Source organism: Rattus rattus, chromosome 14 (assembly GCF_011064425.1).
Source record: "Rattus rattus isolate New Zealand chromosome 14, Rrattus_CSIRO_v1, whole genome shotgun sequence".
In the NCBI taxonomy this organism is placed as follows: Eukaryota; Metazoa; Chordata; class Mammalia; order Rodentia; family Muridae; genus Rattus; species Rattus rattus.
Genome location: NC_046167.1, coordinates 52,726,262 through 52,748,762, shown reverse-complemented (window position 1 = coordinate 52,748,762; position 22,501 = coordinate 52,726,262). Strand labels below are relative to the sequence as shown.

Sequence of the window (22,501 nt, the reverse complement as noted above, 5' to 3'; positions counted from 1 at the left end):
GTCCCTGACTGAAAATCTGACATCTACAATGCTCCCAACATGGTTTGTTTGTTTTGACACATCAGCAAAAAGTTTCACACCATGAAATTCTGCTTTCATGCACAAAATTGTTTTTAAATATTGTATTAAAATGACCTTCAAGTTCTACAAGCCATATATAAGATGTAAACAAATCCGTGTTTAGATTTAGATCTCCTCCCCCTCCAAGATATCTCATGATATATATGCGAATTTTCCAGATTCAAAGGTGCAAAATCTAAAAGCATTTTTTGAGTAGGAGACCTCACGTGCACTTGGCATTTGTTACTTACTGAAGGGCTGGCTGCGCTTCACGTCACGCTGAGCTCTTTCATTGGAACATCATTAGCATTTCTAGTGCACATGCTTTTTTGAAATCGTGAGTGTGGGCAGTTATTCAGCTGTGAGCTGAAACCCAGAAGTCAGCGTGATGACACTCTTCAGAAGAACAAGCAGACATTCCAGTTCAGATGGGACTCAGAGAGGGTAGTTATTTTAGGCCCTCTGGTGCTGGGAGGACTCGGGGAGCAGGTGGGCAGGCCTGCGGACTTCCCTCCTTGCTGACAACGGAATTTTCTCATGACCTCATTTTGACTCATTCTCTTGAATTTTTACAATACAAGCTAAGGCTGCTGGTTATTGGTCCCTGTAATAAAATATCCCATGGTTGTATATTTAAGAAAAAGCAATTAGGTGTCTTGTAAGCCCTCTAGTTCCCTGCCTTCTGCTTAGCCAAAGACAGGTGAACCAAAAGCTCCTTTTGTGCCTGCAATTGCAAAACACTGAAGGAGCATAGCACATTACTCTTTCCCCACCAGTTAAATTCCCTCCTTTGTAAAGAATCCACAAAGACAATCTCTCAGCTGGAGTGCAAGTCTCTACTAGTCCTAGGTTTCTCGTAGCCACTGGCAGCCATTGCATGACTCTGGGAAGGCACCCCATAACTCTGGCCTCCCTGTCAGTGTGTTTAGTAACCTAGAGTAGAAGAAATATGACATCCTTTTCCTCTTTGATGCAAATCTGGAAAAATTATTAAAATTATTAGGGGATAAAATTTGAACAAATGCATTCTAAAGTCCACCTCGCCAAGATGACAAATAAGAAAAATATTTGGCCCTCAGTGATGTTTTGTACCTGCAGTGGGTGAAAGGAAATTGCGGTCAGTTCCAGGCCAGGCTGGAAGTTCTCCATGGGAACTCTTCCCACTGGTGGTTTGTGCAGCTTTTTCTTGCAAATAAACCCATGAAGAATTCCCATGAGAGTCCCAGGATAAACATGCAACTTCCCTACCACCCACTCCACACAGAAACACCCAAGATGATTGAAGGTGGGGTCCATGGGCTTCCTCTCTCTTATGAGTCTTATCCTTTTCTACAACACTGAAAAGAAACCTTTTGAAGCAAGAACAAGTGTTCTTACTCAATAGGGTTTTTATTACTGCGATAAAACGCCATGACCAAAAGCAAGTTGCAGAGGAAAGGGCTTACTTTGCTTATGCTTCTGTATCACTGTTCATCATCAAGGGAAGTCGGGACAAGAACTCAAACAGGACAGGAGAGGGGAAGCAAAAGCTAATGCAGAAGCCATGGAGGGGTGCTGCTTACCGGCTTACTCCTCCTGGCTTGCTCAGCCTGCTTTTTTATAGAATCCAAAACCAGCAGCCCAGGGACAGCACCACCCACAATGGGCTGAGCTCTCCTCCATCAGTCACTAATTAAGAAAATGCCCTACAGGCTTGCCTATAGCCAGAACTGATGGAGATATTCTCTCAGTTGGGATTCCCTCTCTCAGCTTGTGTCAAGTTGACATAAAATTAGCCAGCACAAACTGCAAAAGTTAAGGTGCCAGGAACAAGAGACTGGACATACATCAGGATATGTTTTCTACACAGATACACTGTAATCTGTTTTCCTTTGGGTGGTGGAGACTAAAACAATGTTCTCAACCTGTGGGTTGCAACCGCTTTGGGGATCATATTTCAGATATCCAGCATATCAGATATTTATATCATAACTAATAACAGTACCAGAATTATAGTTACGAAGTAGTCATGAAATGACTTCATGGCTGTAGGGGTCACCATAACATGAGGAACTATATTAAAGGGTTGCAGTGTTGTGGATATTGCAAACCACTTGACTAGAGTGAACCCTGTATCATCAAATTCTGTTCAGACGATTGCAGGGAAACACTTAGCCTCAGCTCACTGACGTTCACCACTAGCTCAACAATTCATACCCTAGGCTTTAGGCAGTTGACTGGAAGATGGGCTAGGAAAGACAGGTTTCCACCCTCCCTTCATAATCTCGCCCCTTGTCTTGGGCAGAAGTGACAGGCACTCTAGGATGGTGCAGACATAGCCGGTGGCTGTTTCTGTGGTGGGTCGTCGTTTCTCTCCACTGTTGCCTGGAATCTGAAAACAGAAGCTCCTGTAGCCTACAGTGGCTTCCTTCACCAAAGCAATGGGACAAGGGAAGAGAAAGGGCAGGTGCGGGTGATACTGACAAGCTGGTTCAAGGTCTGCATAATTTCTCACCAATTTGTGGAGCCCTGGTCACGGACTGTCTGCCCTTGCCCTGTGTACCATCCCAGCTTCTTATCTACTAACTACTGTTGGCCTGCCGCTCAGATGGCTCTGTCCCTTTACTGCAGTCCAGATCATTTGCATCAGACGGGCCTTGAGACCTTCCCTATGTCTGTCTTCTGCTCTAATGTTACCTCAAGACAAGGTATCACACAAAGAACCATTAGTCATCCAACCACTGATGGACAGCATCCATTTACAGAAGTGATGCACCTGAGTGTAGCCCAGGGGTACAGTGTGTACTGAGTATGTACACAGCTCTGGGTTCCATCTCTAACACCCACACCCAATAACCTATGCCTATTGGACATGTACAGTCCTTACCATTAGCCCATAAATATAGCAAACACCTATTTACACAGCGTTTGCATTGCATTAGCATTATGAATAATGGTAAATAATGCAAAAGACGTGGTTCTGTGCACTATCATAACATTTTCTATAAGGTACTAGAGTGCCTAGGAGTCCTGGTACCACCCCCACCCCCTACCCCCTCACCAGATACCAAGGAAGAACTGAATATTTAACTCCACAAATTGCAATTCCTGAACCTGTTTATACCGGGATAATTGTGCTAGTTCTTCATTTCTGTGGCAATGGGTACAATATTTGCTCATCCTTAACTTCACAGAAATGCAGTCAAGAAAAGCTAAGAAAAATAAAGGAGGAAGTACAACATAGGGAGGGGTGTGTCCATATTTATGTATGAGCTGATGGTTCACATTGATTTCTATTCACACTTTGCTCCCCTAGTGAGGCTGCCCATTGGCCGTGGCCGGAGAATTGTTACCCAAAGTAAAGCTAGCAGGTGGACAGTGAACATGTCATGCTTCTAAGAAACAAGGAGGCCCAACCCAGTTTGTGTGGGAAAAGACTCACTGCTATATAAACATGGACGTAGGCTGCCCTCTAGTGAACTCCCAGCGCAATAGAAAGTAGCTATGACCAATCTGCTTTTTAGAGGGAAACACCATGTATGACTTAAAGGGAGCAAACAAAACCAAAACTGGCATGGCGTTTGTCTTACAAAATTGTCTGTAATAATATTAAATCCAAGAAATCTCTGACAGTGAAACAGAAGGTACTTTCATAGGAAAATAAACAAGATGTACAACTGTTTCAAACAGTATTCAGCAACTGGACATGCGGTGACGGGGCGGGGGGGGGGGAGATAAGTCGCTATCTGCTGTCTCCATGCAGACATCCTTGAGTCTCCTCTGCATACTTAGATGCAGGACAACAATCAGGAGGCAGGAAATGAAACCTGAGGTGCTGGTGGTATAGCTCATAAGTTCTCACCTTGTAGCCCAGGTTGGCCTTGAACTCTCCATCCTCATTCCTTGGCCTCCCGAGTGCTGGAATTACTTTTTTTTTTTTTTTAAAGTAGGAATGCTTTATGATAGTATGTACCAAGTACCCACAAACAGAATCATTTAGCATCTTAGAGTATCACATATTACACATCATTCTACGTGCTGTCCTTTAATATGACTGACAGTGCAGCAGGTCTCTCTATACCGGTATCACTGCAGTCATGTAGGAATGAGTTGTGCCATGATATCTGTGACAACACAGCTATAAAATCCCCAGGGATGTTTCACTACGATCCTATGAGCACTGCTGTATATACAGTTTGCCGCTGGATGGGATGTTATTCATCACAACTGGATTTTCTATTACATGTGTATATCAACATACCAAATATCATATACATATACCTGCAACTTAAATGTGTTGTAAATCAAACATATTTCATCCAATATTATTTATTACTATTATTATTATTTATTAATATCATTTATTATTATTTAGTAATATGACATATTACTTTGATCTCATTCACTTGCTGTCATGTAAGATTTACCCAGGGCTTAGTGGTTTCACACCCTCCCTACATGGGGGGCTGCATTCTGCTTTCCTGCATGGCAACCCTAATGGACAAGGGCAAGAGAATGCAAAAACCAGAGAAATTATCAACGGTCTCAATCAAACAGGTCCCTGACATCTGATACACCTCTGCTCTGACTTACCAAGTGGGGCCAGATTCACCAGGAATTCTGAATGTCTGTTTAGGTATTCATATTATTCACCGAACAAATGGGCCCAATCTCACAGCTCTCTGCCCCTTGCCTATGGGTAAGCTGGCCTTCTTACCTAGGGAGTCATCGTGAACCACGGGCATCCAGTATGTATTACATGCAAACAGTGAGACAGCTGATCTTCCAGGAAATAATCCTTGTCCTTGACAGGTGCATGGAGGAGCAATACCGAAAGGCTCATCATGAGCAGATGTTGACAGAAAGATGCCAGTGTCTTTAAAAGGTGTTGTAGGACACTGCTTGGGAAAGGGCTGGGACATGAAAGCCTGGGTTAGAGGTTTCACAGCCAAGGCTGGTCGTTCTCACTACAGTACTTATCTAACAAATGACTTAAATCCTATGGTTTGTGGTATCTGTAAGTGACCTGCGCAATGCTTAGCTGGATCCTTACTCCAAGCCCCAGTGCCCTGAGGCAGGATTTGCCTCCAGGCTCAGCAGTCATTGGTAGGATCCAGTTCTTCATGAGTTGCAGAATATTACTGGGGGCCACCTCATTTCCTGCAATGGGTACCCCGACAACACAATAGCTTGTTTCATCATACCCAGAGTCTCTGTATCCTGTCTGTGGAAGGGACATCTCATTAAATCTGCAGTACTTTATGGGCAAGAATTTATTGGCAATTACCTATTTCTTCCAGTCCAATATATGGCAAAGATTAAAAATTCTGGTAGATGGAAATTATCTTAAAATTTTGACAATACCAAGTAATGCCCAGGGGCCAGTTGGACAAGTCTTAAACAGTTGCCAAGATTTACACGTTGAGCAAGATTTGGTCTTGCCCTTGAGCACCTCTCAAGCACAGACGCACAGAGACATGTACCACGAGGATATAGTCTGCCAGAGGGAGGACTCAGGGAGGCCCCAAGAATCCCAAGGAAGCCAACAGGAGCCACATGAACTGTGCCTTCGAGACAGTGAGAGCACCAAGTCATGTCCCCTACATTAACCCAGGATTAGTCTGAAGGACTGCTACTGAGAGGCCCATGAGCAGCCATGGGTGACGTGGAAAGGAAGTTCAGTCTCTGGGAGCTTGCAAAGAAGTGAAGCTGGCAGCTGCCTCACTCTGATTGTGAGGCAGCCTCGGGTCCACAGCTGAAAGGGTTTGGGAGGTAACAGCTTGAGTGCCATGTATGTGACGTAGGATTCGTGCATTTCGACATCTGGCTCCCCACCGTTCAGTTATAGACCACTTCCATCACTTCTCTAAAAACACCCTCGTGCCCCTCTGCACTTTCACCCTCCTACCCCCAGGCAATCCCTGCCCTGCTTTCTGTCTCTGTGGAATCATACAATCAGCGTGCTGTTTTTCATGGTATAACATGTCTATGTTTCATGCCCTTAGAGGCTTAGTAATATTCCATTATATCTGGATAGGCCATATTTTTATTTAGCACTCAGCAGCTGATAGACATTCAGATTGTTCCCAGTGCTATAAGGCATAAACATTTGCTTGTAAATTTTTGTCTGTACATAGGGTTTTACTTGTTTCGTATATGGAATTGCTAGTTATATAAAGAATTATGTTTCCTTTTAAGAGAATGTCGACCTGTTTTCCGTCCTGCTACCAGGAGGCCCTTGGAGAACTCCAACCCCTCTAGGGGTTGTTGTACATTGTTCGGTCTTTACTCCAGGCTTTCTCGAAGGTGTGAAGTGGCCTCTCACTGTGTGTGTGTGTGTGCTGTGCGTGCGTGCGTGTACAATGAAATGCCTGTTGACACCTTTTTCCCATTTTTTAAGCCAAGTTGAGTTCAATAGATATTATGGGCTTTGCAAGCATCTCTCCCTGGCTATGTGGCTTCTACTTCTGAATTATGTCTTCTGAGGAGTTTAAAAAAGAACAGAACAATTAATTTTGATTAAGTGTAGCTGTGCTGCGGCTGCGTTTGTAAGGATTCCCCGCTGACCCAAAGTCACAACGATCTTCCCGGATGTTTTCTAGGAATCGGCTTGTGAAGGAGGCTCTGCCTTCATTCTTTTGCCCACAAGCTACCCTACCGCACCAGCACTGCTTGCTGGACACTGCCCTTTGCCCCACCACGTGTGCCTTTGTGGAAACCCACTTACCATAGGTGTACAGACCTGATTCCGAACCCTCACTGTCCTGTGGGTTTGCCTCTCAGTGTCCCACACAAATGACAGAGCTTCTGAGTTTCGTAATTGGGACAGTAAGTCTTCTTACTACATTTCTGTTTCCAAATCCCTTCCTGGCTATTCCAGGTCTTTGGCATTATCATGTAAATTTTTGAATACGGTTATTCTCCACTGAGATTTCAATAGGGATTGAGAAGAATCTGTTGCTCAATTCAGAAAGACTTATCATCTTCATATCTTCACAATACTGAGTCTTCCAGGCACTTATCTGTAACTTTTTAAACCTTCCGCCAGCAATGCTCTGTAGTTCTCAGCATTCAAGCCTTGGAAATTCAAGCTTTCTTGGAAATGTTTCCATCTCATTTCTGAGTTTGATGGTAGTATATAAACATGAACGAATTCCGTGTTGACTTGTATCCTAACACTTTGTGGGTGGTCTCTTTTACTTGGGAGCCACCTGCAGTACCAAGAAAACCTAGATGTTCAAGAGCCGCCTCCACCTGCAGCAGGCGCTTCCCTCCAGCCATTTCCACTCTGTTTGAGAATGAGGTCCCTTTGGAATGGTGCATAATGCCTTGAGCATCTCCTATCTAAGATTCTTCCTGAAGTCCATATCCCTGTACCTTCCTCGAAATGTTCCCACAGGTGGGCAGGCTACTGTATTCCTCCTTCTGAAGACAAGACCACCTCAGCCTGTCCCTTGGGCCTGGGGACTGGGGACCAGGCAGTTTTCTGGCCCATTACCTGAACACTATGGTCTCACCCCAACACCGTACCTCTTTGTTAGTACCTACAGAGCACCTCGGTCTCAAGAATGTTTTTAGGTCAACGTAGAGACGTTAGAGCCATGAAAGGAGGGGTGTTAAAATGTTACATGTCTGCTATCCTCTCTGGGATTCCTGAGGGTTCCTCACTTGGCAGAGGAATAGAGATAAATGACTCCCACTTTGGCTTTGACCTATCTGAGCTCAAAGCTGCAGGAATCTACAGATACAGCCAGGATGAAGGTGGCTTGGGCTATCACTCCTATGGGATTTACTAGGTGGTACCAACTAGAATAGGGCCGCATGCAGAGGCAGAACTACCTTAGTATCTAAATCCCCTCTCTGTGGTAGTAATCGACAATTTATAGAGAATATGGTTTATTCAGCTATGGCTCTGGAGACTGAAAGGTCCATAGTGTAAGGTAAGGGGTTGTATATGGTGAGGACCCTAGATAATGGGGGCTCTGCAGAATCCCAAGATAGAGCAGGGCATCAAGATACTGGTGACCCAGTAAATATGCTAGCTCAGGCTTCTCCTGCCATCACAGGGGGCCTAACCTTTTGACTACTTTTAATATTAATTGTTCTTAAAGCCGCCATATCTGAATTCCACCAGCATTTGAATTCAAGATTAGGTTTATAATACCGGAAGTCTGTGGAACATACCTAAACCAGAATGGTGCTATGAGCTTAGCCTAATAGTCCACCAATCTGTGGTGCCATTCCACCCTACTTGCACCAAACCCTTATGCTCCATTTATGCCTGTGCTCTCTCCCCCTGCAGGTGTGGTGGGCTCGGGCTGGTGCTGGCCAGTGCAGGTTTCGGCATGCTGACAGCACCCATTATTGAGCTGCACAACCAAAAAGGCTACTTCCTGCACCATATCATCTTTGCCTGCTGCACGCTCATCTGCATCATCTGCATCCTCCTGCTGCCTGAGAGCAGGGACCAGAACCTGCCTGAGAACATCGCCAATGGGGAACACTACACACGGCAACCACTGCTGTCACACAGGAAGGGAGAGCAGCCACTGCTGCTCACCAACGCGGAGCTCAAGGACTACTCGGGCTTGCATGACGTGGCTGCAGTGGGGGACGGGCTATCAGAGGGGGCCACTGCCAATGGCATGAAGACCATGTAGCTCCCTGGGCCACGCCACCATTCCACCAGTCCCCTGTGGCTTGAAGGGCTGGGGAAAGTTTGCACACAGGTTTACAGACCAGAGAGAAGACGTAGCTGGGGGAGGAAGTCCAACCCTGCTGCTGACTCCACTCGATTGTGAGACTTTCAACTGGTGTGGGGAAATCTGTCTTTCCAGACATCCGAGGAACACATCCGAGAAACCAGATGCTTTGGAAATAACCCTCTAAAGACTTTCTTTTCTGCCATTAAATGTTTGTATTTATTTTGGTCATTTTTACGAGAAGCACTTTATCCCCTCCCCCTTCCACTGATCATGAAGCAGAACCTCCTTCAGGAGTGAGGGAGGGTCGCTCTGAGGAAGTCCCTGTAAGTGACCAATGCAGTGGCCAGTCCCCTTCCTGGAGGCCAGACTCAATTTTCTTCTCCACTCAAGGAGACAGAGGTCATCCGTAGGCCAGGACCCCTACCTCCAGGCTCCCTGCCGTGGACAGATGTTCCTCTCAAGCAGAGCATCCTTGGGACTACATTTTAGACAGAGGAAAATGTACATGAATTGGTTTTGTTTTCTTAGAGTCTGTATATTTTAAAGTTGGGTTCTTTACTATTTGTTAGGTAGTTTCCATCCTGTGTTGGGAAAGCAGCCCCCAAAATGTCGTAAGAGCCAGCTTAGTCTTTCTTTCCTTCAGGATCGTCCTTTTGTACTTGATCTGGAAGTTTTTGTGGGGAAACTTCCATACTTCACCAGAAATCCTATATGAGAAAGCACCAGTTCCTGACGCCGGGTTTGCTTAGTTAAGTCCACAGCAGCTGTCGTGTTGAGGTGGGAGCCATGTTTGTTTCTGCTAAGACGCTTTCTCAGACTAAGCTCCAGCAGCAAATGTCCCTCTTCCCCAGCCAGCCCTGTTGCCAGTACTACTTGAAAACGTGGCCACTTCCAGAACTCCAAACAACAGGAAAATAACCGAAAAGGGCAACCAAGGCAAATCCCAGGAGGGAGCCTCGCTCTCCCACACATGGCTGCCACCCACGTCTCCAGCACACCATAGAGAGCTCCTGCTTGGCTGCCACTCTGACATCACAACAGTGCCCGCAGCACCCGGAGGCGGTCCACCTCATGTCTTCCTCAATGGCTTCCTGCCTGTCACTCAGCACAAAAAGGCCCTGGGCGGGAGTGCAGGCTGCTCACAGGTGAGTCCACATGGTCGCTAGTCCCTTGAAAGCAACAAGAAGTGAGAGAGAGCAATAACCCACCAAAGCTCAACTCCCATCCTGTACCCGCCTCCCAGGATGTCCTTTACCTGTGTCCCTCACCTTGCCCCAGACCGCAGGGCACCAGGGCTGCTAAGAAACCAGCCTCTGGACCTCTTGCAGCGGCTCAGGCACCAGCTTCTCTGAGCATCGTGGCTTCTAACCAACCATCTGCCTTGCCTCTTGCCATGCGTCTCTACCATGTGCTCTTCCAGGGAAATCATGGTCTCAGGCCTATGTAGGCAACAAAGTGACTTCTAAATGACAGTTGCTCGAATTCAAAGGCCAGAAAAGGGTTGAGTGTATCCCCTTCCAGCTCCTTGTCTGGTCTGTCTCTTGCAGTCTTATCCACTTCTCTTCCACATCTGATAGATATATCAGTGGAATCCAGCTGCCTTGATCAAGACCTCATGAGAGTAGTGATTCCATATGCAACCATGTTTCTGGAAGCTGGCCTATGTTCTCTTTGATGCCTGGGGTCCTGAATGCTTTGCTCGAGGACCAATGCCTAGGAGGGAGGCCATGTGGCCAGTCCTTGATACCTGTTCTAAGTCCAGCTTACCTTCACTCTCCCTGGTCTCAGTCATCCCCCTTCCATGCCTTGATGTTAGTACATATCCTCTTTCCAAAGCCTCTCTAGATCTGTGCAGCCTTTGCGTGCCAAACTTGTAAGATACCTTTCACCTTCCCAGATACTTGCTACCAAGTCACCTGGCAGCAACCTTTTAAGTATAGAATGAGACATTCACATAGTCATGAACAGTCTTACACTGGTCGTGTTGGCCTTCTTAAGGAAACATGAATGACACAGAGTGCTGCGGAAATCACTAGGTTAGTGGTGTCAAAGTATAGCACTTCTAAGCTTCTTTTTAAGGTCTCCAATCTCCATCTCAAATGACAATGGTAAAAACACTGGGCCAATGCAGATAGTGTTAACGGCTGCAGCAACCGGAGGCCCTCATCAAGGAGTAGCAGAGAAGCTGCCACTGAGGCAGGGACCAGACCATCAACCAGAGGAAGTTCAGAAGGCTGACTGCTGGCAGTGTCTTGACCTCCATGTGGCAGCCTCAGGGGAAGGCCGAGCAGATCAGTTTCTGCTTCAGTGCATGGGTACCTGAAGTTGCTAGAACACCTCCATGAAAGTTAGCCAAAACAGGAAAGCTTGCTTGGAGGCAAGTTTGCTGTGTGGCCTGACCAAGTGAGAAAGACAGCAGGGCACCCAGGCCTCAGACACTCTGGCCTAGCTCCAGAGAAAGATGGCCACAGCCCAGCTCCCTGGTACCAAGCTGTCATCCCTAAACTCGGCTCTGTGCCCCTTGTGGGCAGACGCTAATCAAGCCCTGGCCCTTTCTGATGGGCCCCTCCATCCCGGGGACACTAAAAGGTAGTCTTACTGTCCACCATCCCACACCTGTTTTCATAAGTTATGCACAAATGCGAACAGCTGAGACAGGGATGGAGAAGTTCTTCGTTTTGCTCTTTAGTAAGTCGAATATTATGAAATATCTAATTATTAGCACCCAAGACAAATAGGGAAAAGGCTTAGATGTTTTTGTGTTTTAAGACTATAATCACCTGCAACTGGAGGACAGGGCTGGTAAATGGGTTTGGCCACAAAGTGGAAAGCAAGCAAAACCAGACCTCGAGAGGGGAGTATCACACACAGTCGTGACTACTTCCCAGAGCCAAACGAGGAGTCCCTGAACTAGAAGTGCCATTCAAAGAATCTCGTGACCATCACACACCCAGCCCCTGGGTGGCACATGGGTTGAGGGAGGTCCACACTTCAACTCCTCCCTGTTCTGAAGGACACCACCTCACTCTAATGTATCGTGTGTGTTTTGGAAAAACAATATGGTGTGTTGTGTCTAGTGAGGAACGCTTCCCTACCTCTGTCCTTTCTGCAACCCAACCATGTGTGCTTTTCCTCTTAAGAGCCGCGTGACTGTACGTGTCGACGGGGGCGGTACCTGTTCACAGCACAAGTTTATGTTGAGCTCTGAACTGTCATTCACAGCTGCGTGTCTGCATGGTGTCGCATCTGTTGTACCTTTGGGGAAAATTTGTATGTCAATGTACAGAAATAAAAATGTTGCCCCATTAACAGGTTTCCTCTGGAATGTCTTCCCTACCTCACCTGATGGTATCCACAAAGGGCATTTCACTACCACTGAGGACGAGTAATAAAATCCTCCACGTTGACCAGACCTCCCACACCACTACCTTCAAGGCTTCTTCTGTAAGCGGCCTTCACTAGCCCTGCGGATGGTGAGGCCTCTCACTCTGCTTTAAGAGTCCTAGTCTGAAAAGGTAGTCAGAGGCTGAGATCGGATTAAACTTAAATGTTTATGGAGTGTGATTCTCAAACCATCTGAGAATTCCGCACATTTAAGATGAATTTTTTTTTCTCAATTGTGTTCTGCTAATCCGTGGCCTAAGGATTCCTAGAGAGGTCAAGGAATGACTATCGACACTGTGATTCTGTGAGGAAAGACTGATAACATAAACTCTCTTCTCTAATGTAGTATTTTTTAACAACAAAATAATATTTCTTTAATAAAGCATTTATACCAAACTCTTCTCTCCATAGCTGATTTGTGTCACTTACTACTCTGTCCTAGGGAGCTGTCCACTGGGCTGGCCACACTGCAGAAATGGCTGAGGCCACAGAGGCTGGCATGAGCTATGCAGGAGGTGGACCCTCGAAACACAGACACCATTACTACTAAATGTCCTTATTCCTGCCTCTGCCTCAGTCAAACCCCTTGACACCGTGCAAAATAATTATAGGCCCTGAACTGTCCATTTGAGAGGATCCAGGGGCACCCCAAGGATTAAAAAGCTCTTTGGCAATGGTGGTTCACCTTTATGTCAAAATGTGGCTTCCAACACATGAACCTCAAGTGGGAAAACCACAATTAGAGCCCAAGTAGTAGTCAGGAATTAAACATGGTCAAAGGGCAGGTAATAGGGAGAAAAGCGAAAAAGAGAGCAAAGGTGACAGTAAATGTGAAGGGGTCTGAAGCATTGCTGCCTATAAAAATCAAAGTTAAAACCAAACCTGGCCCCTGGCACAGCCCGTCACTTTGCAGAACATTTCTACACACTTAACCCAGCAAGTTAGGGATGATTACCATTTCACAGATGGAAAGAACAAGGCCAAAAACACCAGACTCCACTGAGCCTATGAATCTAGAAAGCTGCTCTAAGGTGCAAGTGTAGCTTCAAACAGCACAAATAAGGGGCCCAAGAAAGTCCCACCAGGAAAGTACGAAGAGACGGAACAGTGGCTGATTTAAACTGTCCGGTATGCGTCCTCTCCTTTTCTCTAGCACGGACAGGTGGGAAGTGTGTGTTGTCTGCTCCCTTTTCTTGCTTCCCCATGCCATCAGTTTGAGGCTCCTGATACCCAGAGGTACAGGAGAAAGCCCATGAAATAAACCCTTTTAAAATAAAGTAATTTGCAGCCTGAGGACAAAAACAACCTGTTTATTTCCATGTAATTTATATACAAGTTACAAACACTTCTTCTGCTGCTCAGAACTTTTCTGGAAAGGTCTCCATTTCTTCTTTAATCCTGTTTTCTACGAGTAACGTGAAGTTACTGTCTGTATTGGAGAGGTTGTAGCTGACAAACACCTGTTTGCTGGTCTTCCTGGCTAAAACAAAGAAAAGCATGTTGAGAGCTGCAAGTGAGATAACACGTGTCCTGTGTCCCACAAACCTGCCCAGAGCTGGGGAGCTGCTTGGAAAGAGAACAAGGGTTTGGAGAAGATTCCTCAAGGGCTGGACATGCAAAAGGAACCTAGCCCTAGCGAGTTTCTGGAACAGGGGATTTAAATACAAGCCTTAGTAAGAACAGCAGAGTCTGGCCATCCTGGTGTTGGGGCTAGCAGTCAGTGCTAAAACGCTCTCAGGTGACCACACACTAGTATCTGGATACCTCTACTCTACTCTTTGGAGACTTGGGGATTTTGTTATTTCAAATAATAATAGTAGTAATAATAATAATAATAATAATAATAATAATAATAATAATACTGACGTTCTCTATCACTACCACCCACCTCTATAGTTTTCTCTCTCCTTCTAGAAGTGTATATTCTATGCATGTACATACTTGTATATATGCATATGTGTGAGTGTGCATTTTCTAGAACCAATAAAACGGTGAGGCATTGACCAAACTCCAATAATGAAGCTCAGCTGCAGCCCACATCTGGAAGGCACATCTGGAAGGCAATGCCCTCCCCGAGCAGAAGCAAGCAGCAAGCCCAACCAGTGTGTGTCATTCAACAATGACTGGCGGTGGCCTGACTTTTCCTTCCCTTCACCTTACCCATGCCCAGAGCAGAGGTAGAAACTGCTACTCACCCATGAAAACATCAATCCCCTCTCTATTCCAGTGACCTCACCCCATTTGCAGGCAGAAAGGCAGGCAGTAAGGCTAGGGCAGCCACAATGCCATGACTAAAGCCTATTGTGGAGACACCAAGCTTCATCCATGTGGTGATTCTGTCCGGCCTCTGCAATTCTTACCTGCAGTACCAGCAGGGTATCCGAGAGGGCAGAGACAAAGCTACCTTCAAGCGTCAGTCTTTTTGCTGATCTACCACAGCCCAAAACCTCTTTGGGCTCCAGACTCTTACAGGTGAAAGATCATAGTGTTGGGGCTAGCAGTCGATGCTAAAACGCTCTCAGGTGACCACACACGAGTATCTGGAAACTTCTACTCTACACAGGCTTTGTAAATCTAAGGTAGTATAAGGCCTCTGAATCTCAAAGACCCCTTTAATTATTTTCTTTATTAGATATCCAAGACTGTGCATCTGGTTTATTTGGGGGATTGTTTGCTTTTAGATAAAGGGGTATTGGGGAATATTCCATGGACTGGGGCAGCTGATGTCCTGCCTTTGCCCTGAGGATAGCTGGATGGACTGTAGCATATGAATACATCTCAATAAAACTTGGGTTTGTTTTGTGGTATTTGGAAGGAGGGTTAGCTTTTGGTGATAGCATTTTCCTGCATAGCCCTGTCTGCCTTAGAACTAGCTCTGTAGACCACGCTGGCCACGAACTCAGAGATCCACCTGCCTCTGCTATATTGAGTGCTGGAATTAAAGGCATGTGCCGCCATGCCTGGCCTGTTTTTTCTTTTTTAAAAAAAGGAATGTAAAAACATGCACTGATGAAGGGATGTAGCCAATCATGCTGTAATCCTAAATCCTAGCATTTAGGAGGCAGAGATGGGAAGCTAACCCTGAGCTCTAGGCCAACCAATTCAACAAAGGGAAAAAGAAGAAGAGGAGGGGAAGAAGAGGAGGAAGAGGAGGAGCACATCTGGACCAAAGCAGTTGTTGGGTCACCAGAGGAAGCAGTGCTTTACGATGGCCTATAGCCACAATTAGCAGAAACTGCCATGAGTTTGCTGTATGCAGTGTGCCCAGAGAATCCCATCCATCCCTTTAGGGTGGGAATTGCTAGATAGACAATGATCTGAGAACAAGTCAAGTGTGGCAAGACAGTGAGATCTACCAAGACGAACCAGAAGGAGACCGTAAAACCACACTGTGCTTAGTCTGTCTTCTCAGTGGCAGTGGCATGGAGTTCCTCTTTCCCAACAGGGGCCCACTGTAGTGTACTTCCAATCAGTCTAATTCACCATTTCTCAATCTGTGGACTGCAACCATCAGAAAGCACATACTTCCAGTGGTCTCAGGAACTGAGACACTGCTCTTCTCTAAAATTATAGTTACAAAGTAGCAACAAAAATAATTTTACATTGTTGGTGGGATTGCAGACTGGTACAACCATTCTGGAAATCAGTCTGGAGGATCCTCAGAAAATTGGACATTGAACTGCCTGAGGATCCAGCTATACCTCTCTTGGGCATATACCCAAAAGATGCCCCAACATATAAAAAAGACACGTGCTCCACTATGTTCATTGCAGCCTTATTTATAATAGCCAGAAGCTGGAAAGAACCCAGATGCCCTTCAACAGAGGAATGGATACAGAAAATGTGGTACATCTACACAATGGAATATTACTCAGCTATCAAAAAACGACTTTATGAAATTAAATGAGGCAAATGGTTGGAACTGGAAAATATCATCCTGAGGAGCTAACTCAATCACAGAAAGACATACATGGTATGCACTCATTGATAAGTGGCTATAGCCCAAATGCTTGAATTACCCTAGATGCCTAGAACAAATGAAACTCAAGACGGATGATCAAAATGTGAATGCTTCACTCCTTCTTTAAAAGGGGAACAAGAATACCCTTGGCAGGGAAGAGAGAGGCAAAAGATTAAAACAGAGACTGAAGGAACACCCATTCAGAACCTGCCCCACATGTGGCCCATACATATACAGCCATCCAATTAGACAAGATAGATGAAGCAAAGAAGTGCAGACCGACAGGAGCCGGATGTAGATCGCTCCTGAGAGACACAGCCAGAATACAGCAAATACAGAGGCGAATGCCAGCAGCAAACCACTGAACTGAGAATAGGACCCCCGTTGAAGGAATCAGAGAAAGAACTGGAAGAGCTTGAAGGGGCTCGAGACCCCATATGTACAACAATGCCAAGCAACCAGAGCTTCCAGGGACTAAGCCACTACCTAAAGACTATACATGGACTGACCCTGGACTCTGACCTCATAGGTAGCAATGAATATCCTAGTAAGAGCACCAGTGGAAGGGGAAGCCCTGGGTCCTGCTAAGACTGAACCCCCAGTGAACTAGACTATTGGGGGGAGGGCGGCAATGGGGGGAGGGTGGGGAGGGGAACACCTATAAGGAAGGGGAGGGGGGAGGGGGATGTTTGCCCGGACACCGGGAAAGGGAATAACACTCGAAATGTATATAAGAAGTACTCAAGTTAATAAAAATAATAAAAATAATAATAATAATAATAATAATAATTTTATAGTCGGGGATCACCACAACATGAGGAACTGTATTAATGGGTCACAGCATTAGGAAGGTTGAGAGCCGCTGGTCTAACTGTTAAGGGGGCCACAGAGTCTGACTCAATTTCCAGACCCATCTCTGCTCTGAAAGGGGACCAGAGCTCAGGGTCTCCTCATACACGCAGAGTTGTGATGCAGGTTTCCATGGCCACTGAGAACCCTGTCACCCAGTGCTTACCTGGCCTACTCTTATCTTCCATAGAAGATGTCACTGCAGAACACCTCTATCTTTATTATGATGATAGATTACTGATACTTGTCCAAGCCCAAGAGACCAGTCAGCCTAGGGCTTTGCTGAGCAAGTCCCTAACCTGAGCAGGTGAAGCGTCAGACCTTTCAAAGATGCCAGCAGCCACAACAGGTCACTGGGTTACTGAGAAGCACTTTGCATAAAACCAGGTATCAAATCTCCAGCTCATGGATACTCTTGAGACAACTTTGCATTTTTTGGTATAAAATCTTTGGTAGCACACTCTAGTAAGATATGTTGAAAAGGCGAGGACAGGAACATGAGGGGTTTGAGGGCAGCCTGGGTTATAACTTAGGGGCTGTAGAGATGGCTGAGCAATTAAAAACACATACAGTTCTTGAAGAGGACTGGAGTTTCGTTCCCAGTACCAACGTCAGATGGCTCATAACTACCTATAACTATCTGCAGCTTCCATGGGCACTACACTCGTGGGCACAAACCCACACTCAGACATACACATATACACATTAAAAATTCTTTAATTAAAAAAAAAAATCATTCATGGCACCCTTCTTTACCAGGGACTGTCACTGCAACCTAAACTCAGCATCCTGCTTCCATACATATGTCCACTTCCCTCAATTCTTAGTAGATAAGAGCACACAATAATCTTGACATAAGTGTGTTAGCACTTCTGTGTTTAAAAGCACACAAGGAAGCCCTAAGAAGCAAAGGAGCATCATGTCCTCAACTGACTTTCATGTTATTCAGTGGGAAGAAAATATAAACACAGAAGGGAAAGAACAAAAACTAGAAGCCTTGATACAGGCTCAGCAGAAATTCATTTCCAAAACAGTTCATGAGTCTGTTTCCAGGCTAGAGAAGGACCCTGAAACTTCCTATGTCCTCTGTTCTCCCTGACCTCTGACAAGTCTGGAGTATTCCTAAATTGGTGGTGTTCCCCCTGGGTTAAGTGGTAGCTGCTCATGAATAGGTGACTAAAAGTGACAGAGTTACTACTGGTAAAGATAACACAATTTTCTTTGAACAAATCCAAACACAACTGAAATATGAGCTTCTCAAAACAGAGAACTTGGCTCTTTCCCTCTACATCCCTTTAGCAAAGATTTGGTGGGACCTTGAGACTGCTGGGCTCAGAAATGACTAGAGATGCTGGAATACACAAAGACTGAGCCATGGTTGAGGGCATCCTGTCCATACTGGCTGTGGTCAACTGGTGCTGGAGATCACAGAATACAAGCTATTCTAACCTAAATCACCTGAGTCTTTGTAATTTTTAAAAAAGGCACGTGTGGGAGGAGGGAGCCTTCAATCTCACACTCTTTGCTAAACAGCCACTCCGCATTCACTTTATCAGGCTCTCCGCCTGTCATACTGAGACCAAGAAACAGTCCTTCCTGCAGTAGTGACATCTACCACAGACTCCACAGACATTGTCATGAGGTCCAGGGAGCCACCCTGAGTAGTTGCCTCAGAGCAGGATTCACTCTCTCCCACGAGGAGACGCTACACTCACTGAAAGGAAATAAATCAGCTCGTGGATTGAAAAGGTGAGCCAAGAAGGATGGCGAGAGTTCCTGAAAGCCCCCTGTCACCGTGACGACGCTGAGACAGTTGAGACAGGTCAATGCAGAGGTGTCCCATAAAAAGACCAAAGGACAGAAGTCAGCTTCCAATGGTAATGAGGCAGCCATCGCTCATATGAAGATCCTTCACTTCTGAGGGCATTTACCCTAGGACCTGAAACAGTGGGTCACATCTGGCTAGGGTCAAAGCATTACCCTTGGGCACATACCTAAGCGCTGAGCAAGGCCGGTGGAAGTCGTATCAGAAGTGTCTCCAAAAAGGGAGGTGCACACAGGGATGGAGTCCTAAAGAAGAAGAGAACAAAGAGTATACTGTAGATTCTCCTGCTGGGCCAGCCAGGCAGCTCTGGGTTCCACACAAGGTGTCAGGGCAAGGAAAGGACATAAAGTATCCCAAGTGGCTGGCATTTGTCAACAGCCGAGCTAGATGACCCAGACACAGAAGAGATAGTAGAACTAGGGCAAACAGAAGCCATCTGTAACGGGCTGGACTCTAAAGACCGATTTCACATACAGGGATTGTTTTCGTGTTACAAACTCCAAAGTATGCTGAAGGGCATTCCAACCAGGAGGGAAGCCAACAAACTCAGTAAGCCGTCAGCAAGAAATGCGATCGGAGTCCAGATGCCTGGTCCTGTTCCCCAGCTGAGAAGCAACTTGCACGCCTTCCTCAGGAAAGCCTACGAGAGCACAGCTCTTGCTCCCTGAATGCTGTGTGGACTTCAGAATTTAGTAAATGACTTGGAGCTTTGAAAAGACACCATATATCTGCATCCAAAGAGCAACATTAAAGCTCTGTATGAAAGGTCGACTGATCTTGTTTTAGCTAAGAAACAATGAAGTATAACAAAGTAGCCTGCTTGCCTAGCATGCAGGAGGTCTTGGGTTCAATGTCTGGCACAAAAAAAGGGGAGGAAAAGCTGTTGGAAGAGGCAAAGGCTTTCTCGCTAACCTGCGTGGGAGTCTGATACACTGACCTCACTGTCCAGGTGAAAACAACTGATCGAACATCTCCTAGACACGGTGGCAGAGACCATATAACTCATCTCTTAAGAACTTGAAGTCCCTTTCAGAATTTCTTCAGGTATATATCAAACAAGATTTAATAATAATTAAAAAAAAAAAAACAGCAGAAAGTTATTCTATTTCTGTCTCTTTTTTTGTTTGAAAAAGATACAAAAATATAATCATAAACTTGCTGTTTATAGACTCTTAAGTCAACATTTAACTGAAATATACAGTATTTACACTTAAGCCTCCTGAAGTAAATCTACCTTGCCAGCTGGCTTTGTTGTACCAAAAATAAAATTTTAAACCCCATCTTGTTAATATAATTCATCACTATCAAATAGGATATTCGTTTCTCAGTAGACACAAGCTCAAGGACACATTTGCTAAGGTGGGAGCACCTCCTTCAACTCCCTGCCATAGATCAGGAATACCTTACATCCCAGACAAGCCACCCTCAGGCTGGCTTGACTCGGCATCACCCCTTCTGGGTACCGAAACCACTGATGCTGTCCAGTCAGGCCAGCTAGAGAAGAAACTTCATCCTGTGATTTCTGTTCTCCAAAGTTTGCTGTGGACATAACAGGTCTGCAGGTAAGAGAGGGAGAACACACACTCCATCTTTGATACTGTCCTCCATGGACCAGCACACCTTTACCATGAATGATCACAATGTAAATAATATAGGTGTCAGCGGCCACAAGCTCTCTCGTAGTACTTGTTCAGCCCTGCCAAAGCACAAAGGCTGCCATATTCTCTACCTGCATTGACGACAGATGTGGCCATGTTTCAGTAAAGCATGATTACATTCTAAGTCCTTACTGCCTGACTGGCTATAACTTAGGACTCCCTGAAGAGGGTCTCAAGCATTCTCCAAGTGACTTAATGAGCAGCCTGAGAGGCACTAGACACAAACCTCACCTTGGAACACTAAAACTTCAGAGGCCAACATTGCAAGAGTGACCGGGCAGGGAAGAACACTAAGAAACAACAGGCCCCGCGGGAATCACTCAGGATCATGCTCTGAATTCATCTCGAAGTGTTTTTATCAGAGAAATGGCAATCCCCAACCTATCTTATTGTTTTACTTTTTGCTTCTATGTAGTGTGTATGGTACGCATACATATGTGCATGCACATTCCTAAATTTGGGTGCATATGTATGCAAGTACATAAGCATGTGTCCACACACAAGTGAGCTCATAGGAGTGTATGGGTAAGTCTGTCATCCAATATGTTCAAAGAAGAGACAAGGAGAGGCAGTTTAACTCACTGGTGAAGCACTTGCAGAACACATGCAAGGCCTTAGATTCAATCCCCAGCCCTTGAGATCGGGAGGTTCTGGGCACATGAACCGTGGGCCATGGACAGTCAGAGAGCACTAGGCCAAGGACAGCCAGAGAGTACTCAGAATAGGTAGAGTCGCCCATATAGGGATGAAAAGCCACCAGGTGAAGGGGAAAGAAAGTTTGTTCTTGACTTTGTCGGTCAAGTACCTATCAGATACTCAAATCTAAGCTCCAAGTCCAGTATAAAAGTCGTCTAAACGTAGGTGTGGCAGAAAACTGCCTGATGACACGCTGGTGCAAGGAGACCAGATGTTCTGGGGAGCTCAGAGTTCAGGGAACTAGGCTGAGTTCCCTTTAAAGTGGTTCGCCTGTGGTCTGACTCCAGGGTTCCCCAAGTCAAGAAGCAGCCCTAGGGGACTCCTGCCTGAAATGTCCAGGAAAGGACAGGGGGATGCACTGAAGCCTTTAAGAGTGTCCCTCAGAGCCACAAGCTGCCAGCCTCACTTCTCCCCAACCCTCCTCAGCAGCTCCCACTCTCTACCCGGACCCTCCCCCTTGGGATCCACTTGTACCTCCCCCCCAACCCCTCTACAGCTAGGCCCCGCCCCCAGTTCCCCACCAAGTTCCTGGCCCACCCCAGTTTCTATCCAGGCCCCGCCCACACTCACGAAGCGACTGCACATGGCCACAGCGAGGTTGCGTAGATGCGGCGTTGCCCCCACCCACAGGAAGAGCGAGTCCGTTAGCCGCATGACATGAAAGTGGACGAGCTGCTCCCACAGCCTCGCACTGAAGTTGTGAAGCGACACGTCCGCGGCGGCTTGCGGCTCCTCCATCCCGCCAGTCACCGGGCCACAGCCTAGACCAGGCAAGCGCAGGAGACCAGACCAGAAAGAGCGAGCGCCGAAAAGCTGAGCGCTCTTTCACTTTCAGCTGCGCGCGCCGAGGTGGGGTGGGGCGAGCATGAGTGGGCGGGGCCTAGAACGTAGCCTCCGCAGGCTCTACCTTCAGAAAGGTACTATTAGATGACCTATCCTCGCCTAGGGGTCTGACAGCGACCTCTGGGAACCCACTGAACTATCTCTGTCCTTTTCCTTCTCCCCGGGAGGGCATGTTAGTGGTCTGAAGCCACTCTCAGGATCTCCCTTTACCCAGACATAGGCACACTTTGAGCGCTTTAGCAGCCACCACTTCCCAGTCCCACTCCTCTGTCCCACAGCCTGTATCTCTGCAGCAAGTCTCTGACCTAGCAAACACTACTTAACAGCAATGGTCCTGGGAGAAAGCTTTAAAAAGGAACAGCATAGACCATGGCGGGAGGACAGGCAAGCACACCCTGAGCTGCTATCTTGTAAAGCACGGGTCTTGATCTAACTTCTCTTTGTTTCCTTGAGTGCAAAAATGTTAATATGAGTAGAAAGCCTTTAAGATTTGAGAAGAATCTGAGAGTGGGAAGCCCTTTGGAGGGTGGTGATATGTCTG

At 46.2% G+C, this 22,501-nt stretch overlaps 2 protein-coding genes across 4 annotated transcripts in view; one reads left to right on the top strand and one right to left on the bottom strand.

The window, feature by feature from the left end:
• The window catches only part of Slc22a23 (solute carrier family 22 member 23), a 168,040-nt gene extending 155,516 nt beyond the window's left edge, over positions 1-12,524 (top strand). For both annotated transcript variants that reach the window (XM_032884405.1, XM_032884406.1), the window contains one exon: positions 8,342-12,524. In XM_032884405.1, coding sequence (XP_032740296.1) covers positions 8,342-8,699 — 358 coding nt within the window. In that variant the 3' untranslated portion in view covers positions 8,700-12,524. The remainder of the gene's footprint in view (positions 1-8,341) is intronic.
• An 893-nt stretch (positions 12,525-13,417) lies between these two features.
• On the bottom strand, positions 13,418-21,965 carry Psmg4 (proteasome assembly chaperone 4). Of its 2 annotated transcripts, none has more exons than XM_032884408.1 (3): positions 21,688-21,965; positions 18,933-19,008; positions 13,418-13,608 (listed from the first exon to the last, which is right to left on the bottom strand). In XM_032884408.1, the coding sequence occupies exons 1-3, from the start codon at positions 21,853-21,855 to the stop codon at positions 13,487-13,489; spliced, it is 366 nt and encodes a 121-aa protein (XP_032740299.1). In that variant the 5' UTR covers positions 21,856-21,965; the 3' UTR covers positions 13,418-13,486. The 2 variants fall into 2 exon arrangements, with proteins under 2 accessions (XP_032740299.1, XP_032740301.1); XM_032884410.1 differs by having other exon boundaries at positions 13,424-13,604; positions 21,688-21,939.
• Between the last annotated feature and the right edge of the window lie 536 nt (positions 21,966-22,501).

Excerpts from the sequence above, each read along its gene's own strand:
- Psmg4 (XM_032884408.1), bottom strand. The coding sequence starts at position 21,855 with ATGGAGGAGCCGCAAGCCGCCGCGGACGTGTCGCTTCACAACTTCAGT. Across the intron at positions 19,009-21,687 it reads TGGCCATGTGCAGTCGCTTC|GACTCCATCCCTGTGTGCAC; the intron begins GTGAGTGTGGGC and ends CTTCTTCTTTAG. Across the intron at positions 13,609-18,932 it reads CGGCCTTGCTCAGCGCTTAG|CCAGGAAGACCAGCAAACAG; the intron begins GTATGTGCCCAA and ends TCTTTGTTTTAG.